The sequence below is a fragment of the Schistocerca americana genome, chromosome 9, assembly GCF_021461395.2.
Source record: "Schistocerca americana isolate TAMUIC-IGC-003095 chromosome 9, iqSchAmer2.1, whole genome shotgun sequence".
Classification (NCBI taxonomy): Eukaryota; Metazoa; Arthropoda; class Insecta; order Orthoptera; family Acrididae; genus Schistocerca; species Schistocerca americana.
Genome location: NC_060127.1, coordinates 79,605,908 through 79,622,539, shown reverse-complemented (window position 1 = coordinate 79,622,539; position 16,632 = coordinate 79,605,908). Strand labels below are relative to the sequence as shown.

The following is a 16,632-nucleotide window of genomic DNA, read 5'->3' as shown; positions in this document are numbered from 1 at the left end:
ATGAAATTGTATTGTATTCCAGTGTTATATTTGGACTGTGAGTTTGGAATGCCAACAAATGTCAGTGGAGGAAAACGTTGTGGTGACAGACTGACCTGCAGCATAGCCGGAGGTCTATGGAAATGTCTCAGACCTGTTAGCTACAAATAGGCCGGACCATACCTAAAGTGTTAGTATAGAACCAGGGATTAGCGATCAGTATGTCATTATAGCAACTATGGTTACAAAAGTTATTAAATAAGTAAAGAAGGCTAGGAGAGATTTTCTGCTAGATAGAGCACTTGAACAGTGAACGTACATAACTTAGTTCTAGTAAGATGGACTTAGAAAGGTTGTGGTCCCAGTTTAAGCAGATTCTAAATCGTGGTCTGGAGAGTTATGTGCCTGATAAGTGGATGAAGCATGAAAAAGGCCCACCACGGTTTAATAACAAACTGCGGAAGATGTTAAAGAAGCGGAGGCTGCTGCACTCTCGATTCAAGAGAGAACGCTCAAATGACGGCAATCAAAGGTTAGTGCTGATGAGTGTGTCTGCGAAAGGATCTATGCGCGAAGCATACAACAGCTGCCGCCGTCATACCTCATCAAAGGATCTGGCAGAGAGTCCTAGAAAAATTTGGTCCTAGGTAAAATCGCTAAGCGGGTCCAAGGCCGCCATTCAGACCCTTTTTGACCAGTCTGGTTTGGCAGTTGAAGATAGCAAAACAGAGGTCAAAGTTTTAAATTTCACTTTCAAGGAGAATCGTACAAATATACCATCATTTGACCTTTGGACAGACTCTCACATGGACAACATAGTAATAAGCATCCCTGGCTTAGGGAAGCAACCGAAAGATTTGAAAGCAAATAAATCACCATGCCTGATTTATCAGCCATTTTAGCGTGTGACGCGTTTTACATAATGGCGAAGGCCATTTCATTTTTAGTTTTGGACCTCCATTACTGTATGGTGTTTTTAGCCCTTTTTCCACGTACCTGTTTTTAGCTGTCTCCAATTCTGTCCATTGGGAATGACGCATAGTCGTTTAACTCCACTCTGTGTTCGTGTTCCCTAGTTTTGAGCCCGCATCTCGTGGTCGTGCGGTAGCGTTCTCGCTTCCCACGCCCGGGTTCCCGGGTTCGATTCCCGGCGGGGTCAGGGATTTTCTCTGCCTCGTGATGGCTGGGTGTTGTGTGCTGTCCTTAGGTTAGTTAGGTTTAAGTAGTTCTAAGTTCTAGGGGACTGATGACCATAGATGTTAAGTCCCATAGTGCTCAGAACCATTTGAACCTAGTTTTGACTTGGGCGCGTATGATCCCAGCTGTTTTTTGCGCCCTAAAGCAAAACAAAACAAACCAACCATGTCTGGATGGAACCACAATTCGATTTTTAGAGTACTCTATGGCACTAGCCCCTTACCTAGCCTGCATTTGTCGTAAATGTCTCGCGCAGCGCGAAGTCCCAAGCGACTGCAAAAATGTGCGGGTGACACCAGTACATAAGAAGAAAGGACCCTCAAAATTACAGTCTAATATAGATAAATTCGATTTGCTGCAGAATCCTTCAACATATTCTCAGTTTGAATATAATGAACTTTCTAGAGAATGAGAAGCTTATGTCCACGAATCAGCATAGTTTAAGAAACCTCCGCTCGTGCAAAACTCAGCTTCTCTGACGTGATATACCGCGAACTATGGATGACAGACAACAGGCCAGGGGCATACTCGTATATCTAAATTTCCGGAAGGCGTTTCGCAGGGTGTCTCATTGTAAAGCACTCAATCGTCAGGGCACTAGTGGCCTACCGGGACCATCCGACCGTCGTGTCATCCTTAAAGAAGGATGCAGATAGGAGGGGCGTGGGGTGAGCACACCACTCTCCCAGTCGTTATGATGGTATTCTTGACCGAAGCCGCTACTACTCGGTCGAGTAGCTCCTCAATTGGCACCACGAGGCTGAGTGCACCCCGAAAAATGCCAACAGCGCATGGCGGCTGGATGGTCACCCATCCAAGTGCCGACCTCGCCCAACAGCGTTTACCTTCGGTGATCTCACGGGAACCGGTGTGTCCATTGCGGCAAGGCCGTTGCCTGTCTCATTGTAGCTTGTTAACAAAGATACGAGCGTATGGAATAAGTCTACAGATATATGGTCGGCCGTGGACTTCTTAAGTAATAGTACCCAGTATGTTGTCCTCGACAGCGAATGTTCATCAGAGGCGAGGTTATCATCTGGAGTGCCCCAGGGAAGTGCGACACGACCGCTGTTCCCAATATACATAAATCATTTGGCGGACAAGGCGGGGAACAATCTGCGGTTATTTGCTGACAATGTTGTGGTGTAGTATAAGATGTCGAATTTGGGCGACTGTAGGAAGCTACAAGACAACTTAGACAAAATTTGTAGCTGGTATGATGAATGGCAGCTAGAGCTTCACGTCGAAAATGTAAGTTAATGTGGATGCAAAATTGTTAAAGCTTTCGTGGCCACTTGTTGACAAACTGCCTATTGGCTTCTGGCTCGGGTTATTCGGCCGACATTCATCTGATGATTTTACTGACGTTTCGACAGCAGGAGTGGCTGGCATTGTCAAAGCTTCGCCCTCCATTGCCGGTGGTGAACTGGAGCAGAGTTCGCGGTAGCTGACTATATGTACCTGGCGCGCCAACGTCCCAGGGCTTCTCCGCGGTTATTTCCGGTGCGGTTCTCCTCTTGCTACCTGCGACTGTACGGGAATCCAGGATCCGTTTACCTTTAGGCTTTCCTCTTTCTTCTTGAATCTGTTCGCGTGTTTTCGTGTTTTTGTATTTCTACAGCTTCTCTGAACAACCGGGTGTGATAGTGCTTCTCTACAGCCAGAACTTCCGTGTCGGCGAATTTTATTACGTGGTCGGTCTCATTCAGTGCGTTTTCTGCCACGGCCGATTTCTCCACCTGCCCCAACCTGCAATGTCGCTTATGCTCTTTGATCCTGGTGTTGATTGATCGTCCAGTCATTCCGACATAAACTTTTCCGCATGTGCATGGTATACGATATATTCCCGACATTGCAAGTGGGTCCCTTTTCCCCTTTGCCGATCTAAGACACTCTTTGATCTTCCTTGTCGGTTTGAAAATCGTCTTTACGCCGTGTTTGCGCAATATACGGCCGATTCTGTCCGTCACTCTGGGAATGTATGGCAGAAAGGCCGTACCCGACTTTCTTTTTCTGATTCCTTACTTCGCCGAGTGTTTGGCTCTGTTACACTTCCAATATAATTTGTGGAGTACCCATTGCTCCTCAGAAAACTTCCCAGGTGTTGCATTTGCAGTATGAGGTGCTGCGGCTCACACATTCGTCCTACTCGCGTTACGAGCGTATTAATCATACCTCTTTTCTGGCTCGGGTGATGGTTTGATAGTTTGTGCAGGTATCGGTCCGTGTGTGTCCGCTTTCGGTACACGCTGTGTCCCAAGTTTTCGCCATCGCCTGTGATCAGCACATCCAGAAATATCGGTTTTTGTCGTTTTCTACTTCCATGGTAAATTTTATTTTGGCTTGGAGGCTGTTCAAGTGTCTTAGGAAGTCGGATACAATATTACCATTGTCCCTCTTCATACAGTCAAGTCGTTTAAAAATCTGGGCATAACTTTGCAAAGTGAGATGAACTGGAACGAGCAACTGCGAACTGTAGTAGGGAAGGCGAATGATCGGCTTCGGTTCATTGAGAGAATTTTAGGAAAGAGTGGTTCTCCTGTAAAGGAGACCGCATGTAGCACGCTGGTGTGACCTGTTCTTGAGTACTAATCGAGTGTTTGGGATCAGAACAGGTCGGACGGAAGGAAGACATCGAAGCAGTTCAGAGGCGGGTTGATAGATTTGTTACAATAATGCAGATGCATCGGGAACTCAACTGGGAATCCCTAGAGGAAAGACGACGTTCTTTTCGAGAAACACTTCTGTGAAAATTTAGAGAACCGCCATTTGAATCTGACTGCCTAACGATTCTACTGCCGCCAACATACACTACCGGCCATTAAAATTGCTACACCACGAAGATGACGTGCTACAGACGCGAAATTTAACAGACAGGAGGAAGATGCTGTGATATGCAAATGATTAGCTTTTCAGAGCATTCACACAAGGTTGGCGCCGGTGGCGACACCTACAACGTGCTGACATGACGAAAGTTTCCAACCGATTTCTCATACACAAACAGCAGTTGGCAGGCGTTGCCTGGTGAAACGTTGTTGTGATGCCTCGTGTAAGGAGGAGAAATGCGTACCATCATGTTTCCGACCTTGATAAAGGTCGGCTTGTAGCCTATCGCGATTCCGGTTTATCTTATCGCGACATTGCTGCCCGCGTTGGTCGAGATCCAACGACTGTTAGCAAAATATGGAATCGGTGGGTGCAGGAGGGTAATACGAAACGCCGTGCTAGATCCCAACGGCCTCGTATCACTAGCAGTCGAGATGACAGGCATCTTATCTGCATGGCTGTAACAGATCGTGCAGCCACGCCTCGATCCCTGAGTCAACAGATGGGGACGTTTGCAAGACAACAACCATCTGCACGAACAGTTCGGCGACGTTTGCAGCAGCATGGACTATCACCTCGGGCACCATGGCTGTGGTTACCCTTGACGCTGCATCACAGACAGGAGCGCCTGCGATGGTGTACTCAACGACGAATCTGGGTACACGAATGGCAAAACGTCATTTTTTCGGATGAATCCAGGTTCTGTTTACAGCATCACGATGGTCGCATCCGTGTTTGGTGACATCGCGGTGAAAACACATTCGAAGCGTGTATTCGTCATCGCCATACTGGCGTACCACCCGGCGTGATGGTATGGGGTGCCATTGGTTACACGTCTCGGTCACCTCTTGTTCGCATTGACGGCACTTTGAACAGTGGACATTACATTTCAGATGTCTTACGACCCGTGGCTCAACCCTTCATTCGATCCCTGCGAAACCCTATATTTCAGCAGGATATGCACGACCGCCTGTTGCAGGTCCTGTACGGGCCTTTCTGGATACAGAAAATGCCTGACTACTGCCCTGGCCAACACATTCTCCAGATCTCTCACCAATTGAAGAGGTGTGGTTAATGGCGGCCGAGTAACTGGCTCGTCACAATACGCCAGACACTACTCTTGATGAACTTAGGTAGGCTATCGTGTTGAAGCTGCATGGGCAGCTGCACCTGTACACGCCATCCAAGCTCTGTCTGACTCAATTCCCAGGCGTATTAAAGCCGTTATTACGCCCAGAGGTAGTTGTTCTGGGTACTGATTTCTCAGGATCTATGCAACCAAATTGCGTGAAAATGTAATCACATGTCAGTTCTAGTATAATATATTTTTCCAATGAATACCCGTTTATCATCTGCATTTCGTCTTGGTGTAGCAATTTTAATGACCAGTAGTGTAGTATTTCATGCCAAGACAAGGCCCCGACAATAATCATAGCTCTCTCCCAGTGCAGAAATCACAGCAATTGTGCAAATACAGGACGTAAACACAAGGTGAGATATTGAAGTTTGAGTCGGTTTGGAGACGTGCTCGGATGGTCGAGACAGTTACAGCAACTGATCGCGTGAAATGGGGAATTCGGGTGTGGGTTCCGGTTTCGCGCAAATTTTCATTGTCACAAATATATTGTGCAGCTTTAGCGTGATCATATTCGCAATAGCGAATGCATTTCTTGTACAGTCCATTGCCTTTTTGCTTTCGTCTATGTTTGTCTTATAATGTCTTTACAAGAGACTTTGCATTTGTTCAACTGCTGTTTCAAATCGTTTGGCCGCTCCTGACAATGAGAATGTCATCTTCAAGCTTCTTCATTATTAAATTTCTTCTCCATGTACTTTAATTCTCTTTCCAAAATTTCTCCTTAGTTATCTTCACAGTTTGCTCATTGTACAGGCGGAGCAACATTGGGGTCAGGCAACAATTCTGTCTCACTTCCTTCTCTACTACTGCTTTCTTTTCATGTCCTTCAACACATGACTGCAGTCGGCGTTCTGTATACGTTTACAGGTAACAATTCACATCCGTATTTTATGTCTACTACTTTCTACATTGTAAAAATCTTTCTGTAACCTACAGTTACAGTATTATTATTATTATTATTATTACAATGAAATGAATAGCCTTAGCTGCATACAGGCGTTGATGTAAGTCAACGGGGACAGTTGAAAATGTGTGCGCCGACCGGGACTCGAACCCGGGATCTCCTGCTTACATGGCAGACACTCTATCCATTTTCTTTTCTTTTTTTTTCTTTTGTTCGTTGTTGATCGTTGTGTTTGGTCGTTGCGGACGTCACATGACATCCGTTCAAGTTCGTTTGTTGATCCTTCCAATCAGTTTTTTTGTTACAGAGGCCAACCAGCTTTCTGACCGAACACACTGAGCTACCGTTCCGGCGAGGGGCACTGTTTGTGCATCTGCACAGAAGAAGATGGTCAAATGGCTGGTCAGCCTTAACTTATATATATATATATATATATATATATATATATATATATATATATATATATATATATATACTTACTTATCGCGAATGGACCCAGAAGGATCACGCAAAGCTTTCTGACGTCGTTTCTTCCATACTTCTTTCATTCGTTCTCCATGTTTTCTTTTTCTTTCTTCTGTCCATTTTGTTCCTGGTCTCTTTAGTGCTTCCTTCTCCGACAATACAATCCACTTTTCCACCTTATTTCTAAAAGTTTTTCTATCTTTGACATCTTTAAGTTCAATATTTGCTTTTTGTAAATCTAATTTTACTTGGCTAATCCATGGTGTTGTTGATTTGACTTTTTCTATGTAAGTGAGAATTCTGTTGGTGAGTCGTGTGGGGGGAAGTCTAGTGACATGTCCATAAAATTTTAATCTTCGCCTTCTTATGTCTGCTGCCAGGTTTGATATAGTTTCTGTGGTTCTTCTTGATTGTATCCGGTATCCTTCTTCTGTTAATTTTGGACCTAAAATCTTTCTCATAATTTTGCGTTCTTCTTTTAGTATTTTTTCTAAATCACATTTTGTGTGGAGTGTGAGCGTTTCACTAGCATATAGTGCTGCTGGCTTAATTACTGCGCAGTAGTGTCTGATTTTTGTGTTCGAGGAGATGCATTTTTTATTGTACATTTCATGTGTCATACCATATGCTCTCTTCATTTTCTGTTGTCTGATCTTCTGTGCAACTTTCTCTCCTCCGGTTGGCTCCAAAATTTCACCTAGGTATTTAAAATGTTTTACTCTATTTATTTTTCCATATTTTGTGTTCAAACTGTGTATATGGAATTTCGTACAGAAAAATTCTGTCTTTTGAAACGAAATTTGTAAACCTACTTTATCCGCGCATTCCTTAAGGATCTCTATTTGTTTGGTGGCGATTTCTTCATCATCTGCAAGTATGGCCAAGTCGTCCGCGAATGCTAAACAAGATATCTCCACGTTGTCTTTGGTTCTACCAAGATGGATTGGTTTCCAGTAGGATTGATTTTTTAATTCTTTTTCCCATTCCTTAATGACTTTATCCAGGACTATATTAAACAGAAGTGGAGATAGCCCGTCACCTTGACGTACTCCAGTTTTTATGAGAAAAGTTTCAGATATTTCTCCCCTGAATTTAACTTTAGATACAGTGTCTGTCAGTGATTCTTTGATAAGCCTTAGTGTTTTGGAGTCAAGTCCAAGTTACTCTAAAGTGTTAAACAAAGATTGCCGGTCAATTGAGTCATAGGCTTTCTTAAAATCTACAAATGTACAAATTATGGGGGCATTTCTAATTGCTTTGTGTTTTAATATTGTCTTTAAATTAAATATTTGTTCTATGCATGAGCGACCGCGGCGGAAGCCTGCTTGATAATCACCAATTTGGCGTTCCAGCTGCTCTTGTGTTCTTTTCAGCAGGCATGTTGAGAGAATTTTGTAGGTGACTTGTAAAAGTGAGATTCCCCTGTAGTTATTGACATTTGTTCTGTCTCCTTTTTTATGTAACGGGTGAATAAGGGCACATCTCCAATCCTCTGGTAATTTTTCTGTTTCCCATATTTTTGTTATTATTTTTGTGAGCTCTTGCAACGTCTTTGGTCCTAGGTTTTTTAATAGCTCTGCAACAATGCCATCTTCGCCAGATGTTCTATTATTTTTTAAGTTTTTAATGTGACATTTGATTTCTTCCTGTGTTGGTGGTAATGAATCCGGTTGAGCGTTGGCACAGATTTCTTTGGGAAACCTTAAACTAGGTTCTGGGCAATTTAGTAGGTTAGAAAAATATTGAGCCAATACTTGACAGTTTTCCTGGTTTGTTAGGGCTAATTTACCATCTGGTTTTCTGAAACATAAATTTTGAGGGATATATCCTCGTATTTTATCTGCGAAAGTTCTGTAGAAGTCTCTTGTATTACAGTTTTGGAAATTTTCTTCTATGGCATCCAGTTGTGCCTTTGTGTACTTCCTTTTTGCTTGCCTAATAGATTTTGAAACCTGTTTTCTAACCTCGTTAAATAAATGTAGACTTTCTTGTGATTTTTTACTGTTATATTCTTGAAATGGCTTTTTTCTCCTTTCCAATGCATTTTCACAGTCTGAATCCCACCAAGGGTGTTTGAATATCTTTTTCAAGGGAATAGTTTCCTTAGCTATTCACGTGATTTTAGAATGAAATTCTTCCCATGTGTTTGCCTTTTCCTTCGCCCATTCTTCTTTTACTTTAGATTCTTTAATCTTCTTGGTGTCATATTTCTGTATTTCTGTTTTCTTCTGATGACTTCTTCGTGCTGTAAACTTGATTTTAAATCTAGTTAGGTAATGGTCTGAATCAATGTTTGCTCCTCTGCGTACTTGGACGTCGTAAATTTCTTTTTGTACTGGGTATGAAAACGCCACATGATCTATTTGAAACTCGCCAATTTGTTGTATAGGAGATCTCCATGTCTTTTGTTTTCTTGGACATTTTCTTAGAGATGTTGACATTATCTTCAGGTTATTCTGCTTACATAGTTCGACGAGCCTTGTACCATTTTTATTGGTAAATTTATGTGCAGGACATTTGCCTACGGTTTTTTGGTGGATTTTCTCTCTACCAATTTGGGCATTAAAATCGCCGAGTAGAACTTTTGTATCATCTTTTGGAATCTTGGCCATTATATTCTCCAAATTTTCCCAGAACTTTTCTGTTTCTATGGGGTTTTTCTTGTTGTCTCCGTTTGTGGGAGCATGAACATTAACCATTGTGTATGTTTTGTTGGCACATTGTAAGCGCATCGTCATTATCCTATTATTTACGGGAGTAACTTCCTTGATGGAGCTGAGCACGCTCTTGTGTATGATAAACGCCATCCCGAGATGGGGGGCTCCTCTTCCCATTCGTTTATTCGTCTTGCTCTTAAAGATGCAATAGTTGCCATAATCTGATGTTTCTTCATCTGTAAAACGTGTCTCCTGTAAAGCTAGTATTACTATCTTTTGCTTTTCAAGTTCTGTTGTAAGGTTTAGAAGTTTTCCTGGTTGGATTAATGTATTTATGTTAAAGGTTCCAATGTATGTAGGTGTTTTAAGTGGAAGTTTGCCAGAGAGCTCCGACTTTCTCTGATGTAATCGTGTAAGTCCAGGTTCCCCAGAATCCGAATTCCTGGTTGCCATCTGTTGATGGGTGGATTGGTTACCACCTGGGGTAATGTTGTTATTACTTGCACGAGTCATACTTGCTTGTAATCAAGTTGGTCCAGTGTTTCCACTGGGTGTTTAGAACCAGGGATTGTTAGTTCCTGGCGCATTATGACCAGCCGCACATTGTGTGAACAGACGCTGACCAGGATGCCGATGGTTCCCACTTCAGACGCGTCCTGGATTTGGGTGTTGACAGTGCTTATTGTAATGGCGGCACTTACTCGCCATGACACAGCAACGTCTTCGGGTTCTGTGGTTTTTGAATGAGTGTGACCCTTGCCAAAAGTCACCCTCCCACACCCTCGTGATGCTGCCGCCTCGGTCCGGGACTGCTTATTTGGGTTTCCCCTTAGTCGCAGCTGTCCACCATATCTGATGGATCGTTCGCTATCCGCCACCTGCAACCCGCCCTGTACCTGAGGCTCAGCCAGGGTATATATATATATATATATATATATATATATATATATATATATATATATATATATGAAGATGATATCTGTTCTTTCGGACATGTCCGACAGAACAATTACCATCTTCATATATATATTATTATTTACAAAAAAAAACATAGACGTTGTGGGATGATGGCAATTTATAAACAGAGCGAGGTGGTGCAGTTGATAGCCCACTGGACTCCCATTCAGAAGGACGACGGTTCAAACCTGCTTCCGGCCATCCTAATTTAGGTTTTCTGTAATTCCCCTAAATCGCTTCCTATGAACGGATACGGCCAATTTGCTTCCCCAAACCTTCCCTAAACCGAGCTTGTTCTCCGTCTCTAATGATCTCGTTGTCGACGGGACGTTAAACGGTAGCCTCCTCCTCCAATTTATAACCAAGCCATGGGACTGTGGCAGATTGTTCTCAGTTGTAAAGATGACCGGCCGTAACCAGAGAGGTACCATAAACTCACCACACTCGTCCTCCGCAGGTGTTATTTTCGCTGGCGACGTGGACTTCACGACGGACCGAGTCTTCACCAAAGTGAACATCCAGATCCGCATAGCCAGGGAAGCTTACCGCTACTGGCCGCCACAGCCGGACCACCTGGACCACGACATCCTGCTGCTGGAGCTCTGGAGGGCCTTCACCATCGTGCGGGACTACGTCGCTGTCATCCCCATCACCGAGGACAAGACGTGAGTGCAGCGCCACAGTAAGCTGCAGTGGCGAGCCTGTTTACCAGCTTACTGCCCTTCAGGGTGTGTACGTCAGTTCAGCTGTCAGTCTGCAGTATCTGATTAAAATGTCTGTCGCACACTATCTGATCAAAGGTATCCACACATACACACATCACAAAAGTTTTGCATGACCCCAATTCCCAGAACTCCTGAAGATAGACGTCGACTGTGGATATTGTATCACAGACACAGTCCCTTTCACTGTTCAGAGATGTCACTAAAACCGCCCGAAGATTTGAACAACCATTGTTACGTCGGGTCGGCGGTTCCATCTCAAAATTCGGTGCACCTTGCCAATTTCTTTCATAATTTCCGAAATGCCCTGTGTTATTATTTTGTGGCTTTTCTACATCTACATTTATACTCCGCAAGCCACCCAACGGTGTGTGGCGGAGGACACTTTACGTGCCACTGTCATTACCTCCATTTTTTCGTTTGTGCGAGGATTTAGAGAAGGAACTGCAGTGCGGTCTTCCTCTGTGAAACAGCTTTGGAAAAAGGTGTTTAGTATTTCAGCTTTACGCGTGTCATCCTCTGTTTCAATGCCATCATCATCCCAAAGTGTTTGGATATGATGTTTCGAGCCACTTACTGATTTAACGTAAGACCAGAACTTCCTAGGATTTTCTGTCAAGTCGGTACATAGAATTTTACTTTCGAATTCACTGAACGCTTCACGCATAGCCCTCCTTACGCTAACTTTGACATCGTTTGTCTGAGAGGTTTTGGCTGCGTTTAACTTTGCAGTGAAGCTCTCTTTGCTTTCGCAGCAGTTTCCTAACTTTGTTGTTGAACCACGGTGGGTTTTTCCCGTCCCTCACAGTTTTACTCGCCACGTACCTGTCTAAAACGCATTTTACGATTGCCTTGAACTTTTTCCATAAACACTCAACATTGCCAGTGTCGGAACAGAAATTTTCGTTTTGATCTGTTAGGTAGTCTGAAATCTGCCTTCTATTACTCTTGCTAAACAGATAAACCTTCCTCCCTTTTTTTATATTCCTATTTACTTCCACATTCAGGGATGCTGCAACGGCCTTATGATCACTGATTCCGTGTTCTGCTTTTACAGAGTCGAAAAGTTCGGGTCTGTTTGTTATCAGTAGGTCCAAATGTTATCTCCACGAGTCGGTTCTCTGTTTAATTGCTCGAGGTAATTTTCGGATAGTGCACTCAGTATAATGTCACTCGATGCTCAGTCCGTACCACCCGTCCTAAACATCTGAGTCTTCCAGCCTATATCTGGTAAATTGAAATCTCCACCTAAGACTATAACATGCTGAGAAAATTTATGTGAAATGTATTCCAGATTTTCTCTCAGTTGTTTTCCGTATTTCTATGTCCCTCGTCCCGTATTGGAGCGCGAGTGTCCTTCTTATATTACTTGTGTCAACTGTTCTTGTATTTCCCGGATTTCTCTTTTGTGTTGCGTATTAATTTGATTCTGATTTTGTTTGCATTTCCTAATTTGTTCGAATTCTTCTGTGTCAGTAAAGACTACCGGTCTTGTTTCATTCAGATTATAATCTACCTTCACAGATAAATTATTTAGCTGATCCGAAAGTTCGACTACTTTCTCTGATAATGAACCGATTTCCTCCGTGTGTCTTTCTGAACCAAATTTCAGAGCATCTACTGTGTCCTTTAAGTTTTCCTGAGTTTTTGCAAGTTGCGCAACCGAATCGGTAGGTGCAACTGAGTCAATTTTAGCTTGCAAGGTGTCGTGATTTTCATGAACAATAGTTTGCAGTTCTTTTATGGCTGCTTCCTGATTCTGTAATGCGTTTTCATGCGCGACAACATAGGTTGAACATGCTCACAAATTTGTGTTTTTACGTCATTACAGACATTTTGACACTTCGATTCGATTTTAAGTAACTCAGCAGTTAAACCTTCACGTGTTTGTTGAAGTATTTCTTTAATTTGTTTCTGATTTTGTTCCATTTGTTGCTGTGATTGTTTGTTTTTGATTTTGTTCCATTTGTTACAATAATTACAATTATAATTTATTAGTATCTGGAGCATGTTCCTTTGTGTATTCGTATGTTGAAAAGCATAGAATGTGCCTTGACGTAATTGAGAAAGAGGTGAGGACGTAAAACCTGAATCTACAGTATTTGCAAAATTTTGTCCTGTCATTTCGGATTCCTGAGGCGAGCTGTTGCCGACCGAACGATCGACAATGCTTCTCTGTTCACTAATTGTGTCAGTGTCTACACCATTATTTGCCACCTGGTCCATTTCCCTACGCAGAATTACCAAATTACTATTCTGAATATTTGTTAATTCATTACACAGTGCGGCTAACACACTACTCTCGTCTTCACTGTCATTTCTCAATTTACTTTGCAGCCTAGTGTTATGTTTTTCACACACCATGATCACAATTTGAAGATCAAAAATAAGAAAACACATTAACATAGCAGTGAATATAATATATAAGAGAGCTAAGTAAAACTGAACATACTCAGACAGTTCTCTCTTTACTTATTCTGATCATCAATAAACTGACACACAATATTTTTTAGTGCAGCGCAATCTGACTTTCAATAATCCCTACAAAACAATGGCCCTGACTAACAGTAACCTATACCTTTCATGAATCACTTACCTCACAAAAATCTTCGTTGCTCGAACTACTGCAATACAGAGAGCGCCAATACTGCCAGCTAAATAAAAGATTCTAACTACTGAAGGCACTAACTACTGATAGGCATAGTTAGCAAATGAAAGATTTTGATAGAGAACAAACAATGTATTTACCTTAATAATGTTCAAAAGTCATCATATATATATATATATATATATATCAGTTCATGACATCCAGTCTTACAAATTTACTCTTTCTGGCGGACACACGTCCAGATCATCTGCTCTCAAAACTCCGCCATCTCATTTACCACATCCACCACTGTTGGCGGCTCACATCCAACTGCGCAACGCTACGTGCTGTTCACATCCAACTGCCCAACACTACAATAGCGAATATTCCAACAATGCCAAACGGCTACAGACTGCACACAGCACAGTCAGTGATTTTCATACAGAGCGCTACGTGGCGTTACCAACATAAAAACCTAAAAAGCCTACTTACATAGCCCCCATGCTCCCCACAAAAAATTTTACAAATTGTTTTGGGCAGTGGCCAATACAGGTTTGAAAACATTTTTCATAATTACAATAACAAAGAGACCAAATGCACACACTTATTCAATGTTGGTCAAGATCTAAAATTTTCTCACAGTCCATAAAGACAGTTCTGATCATTCATCACAGTAAAATTGCAGTGTTCTCATTTTTCTCAAAGCCCGAGCAGTAAAAGAAAATGCACACGGAAGTAATGGATTTCCATGCAGTCTTGAAGAAGTAGTGTTGTCCTTCCAACGGAAAGACAGTGCTGGCTCTTGACATGCAGCCGGCCGAAGTGGCCGCGCGGTTCTGGCGCTGCAGTCTGGAACCGCGAGACCGCTACGGTCGCAGGTTCGAATCCTGCCTCGGGCATGGATGTGTGTGATGTCCTTAGGTTAGTTAGGTTTAACTAGTTCTAAGTTCTAGGGGACTAATGACCTCAGCAGTTGAGTCCCATAGTGCTCAGAGCCATTTGAACCATTTCTTGACATGCAGACAGGTAATGGGCCACAACAGAGCAAACCCACAGCAGAGTCAGTCGAAGTTTTGAAGAATATTGGTAGGTAGGTCATCACAGAGTAGACCCACTGTAGTCCTGGTAGAGAGTATGGTATTGGTGGGACACCAGAGGTGCAGACCCACTGCAGTCCTTGTAGAAATAATGGTATTGGTGGGTAATCAAAGGTGTAGACCCACTGTAGTCCTTGTAGAGATTGCTAGCAGCCATCATAGCGTTCAAGAGCGTATATACATATACACTCCTGGAAATAGAAATAAGAACACCGTGAATTCATTGTCCCAGGAAGGGGAAACTTTATTGACACATTCCTGGGGTCAGATACATCACATGATCACACTGACAGAACCACAGGCACATAGACACAGGTAACAGAGCATGCACAATGTCGGCACTAGTACAGTGCATATCCACCTTTCGCAGCAATGCAGGCTGCTATTCTCCCATGGAGACGATCGTAGAGATGCTGGATGTAGTCCTGTGGAACAGCTTGCCATGCCATTTCCACCCGGCGCCTCAGTTAGACCAGCGTTCGTGCTGGACGTGCAGACCGCATGAGACGACGCTTCATCCAGTCCCAAACATGCTCAATGGGGGACAGATCCGGCGATCTTGCTGGCCAGGGTAGTTGACTTACACCTTCTAGAGCACGTTGGGTGGCACGGGATACATGGGGACGTGGATTGTCCTGTTGGAACAGCAAGTTCCCTTGCCGGTCTAGGAATGGTAGAACGATGGGTTCGATGACGGTTTGGATGTACCGTGCACTATTCAGTGTCCCCTCGACGATCACCAGTGGTGTACGGCCAGTGTAGGAGATCGCTCCCCACACCATGATGCCGGGTGTTGGCCCTGTGTGCCTAGGTCGTATGCAGTCCTGATTGTGGCGCTCACCTGCATGCCGCCAAACACGCATACGACCATCATTGGCACCAAGGCAGAAGCGACTCTCATCGCTGAAGACGACACGTCTCCATTCGTCCCTCCATTCACGCCTGTCACGACACCACTGGAGGCGGGCTGCACGATGTTGGGGCGAGAGCGGAAGACGGCCTAACGGTGTGCGGGACCGTAGCCCAGCTGCATGGAGACGGTTGCGAATGGTCCTCGCCGATACCCCAGGAGCAACAGTGTCCCTAATTTGCTGGGAAGTGGCGGTGCGGTCCCCTACGGCACTGCGTAGGATCCTACGGTCTTGGCGTGCATCCGTGCGTCGCTGCGGTGCGGTCCCAGGTCGACGGGCACGTGCACCTTCCGCCGACCACTGGCGACAACATCGATGTACTGTGGAGACCTCACGCCCCACGTGTTGAGCAATTCGGCGGTACGTCCACCCGGCCTCCCGCATGCCCACTATACGCCCTCGCTGAAAGTCCGTCAACTGCACATACGGTTCACGTCCACGCTGTCGCGGCATGCTACCAGTGTTAAAGACTGCGATGGAGCTCCGTATGCCACGGCAAACTGGCTGACACTGACGGCGGCGGTGCACAAATGCTGCGCAGCTAGCGCCATTCGACGGCCAACACTGCAGTTCCTGGTGTGTCCGCTGTGCCGTGCGTGTGATCATTGCTTGTACAGCCCTCTCGCAGTGTCCGGAGCAAGTATGGTTTATCTGACACACCGGTGTCAATGTGTTCTTTTTTCCATTTCCAGGAGTGTATATATATATATATATATATATATATATATATATATATATATATATATATATATGTATAATTTTGTGACATCCAATTAAACAAATTTCCTTTTTTGATGGACACACCTCCAGATAGTCTGCTCAAAAATCTGGCATCTCTCTCCCCACATCCACCACTGCTGACGGCTCACCTCCAACCGCACAACACTACACCCAGTTTGCATCCAAGTGCCCAACACTCCAATGGCGAATATTCCAACAATGAGTCCAAACAGCCACAGACTGCACACAGCACAGTCAGTGATCTTCATACACAGAGCTACTGGCGTTACCAACATAAAAACCTAAACAGCCTACTTACACCACAAGCAAGTCTTTAGCAAAGCGCCTTGTGGATTTTTCTACCAAGAGGAAAACAAATTCTCAAAGTTTGAGAATGCCCATCTTGAGTGACGATGTTCCTTCTGTTGTGTACTCGCAAATGGGCGCAACCAGATCTGGAGTGCTCAGACAT

The 16,632-nt window shown here is 43.9% G+C and overlaps 1 protein-coding gene across 1 annotated transcript in view; it reads left to right on the top strand.

Annotated features, from left to right (window-relative positions):
* Positions 1 to 16,632, top strand: part of LOC124550672 (trypsin 3A1-like) — a 78,276-nt gene that overhangs the window by 3,999 nt on the left and 57,645 nt on the right. Inside the window, exon 2 of the mRNA XM_047125396.1 lies at positions 10,581 to 10,788. Coding sequence (XP_046981352.1) covers positions 10,581 to 10,788 — 208 coding nt within the window. The remainder of the gene's footprint in view (positions 1 to 10,580; positions 10,789 to 16,632) is intronic.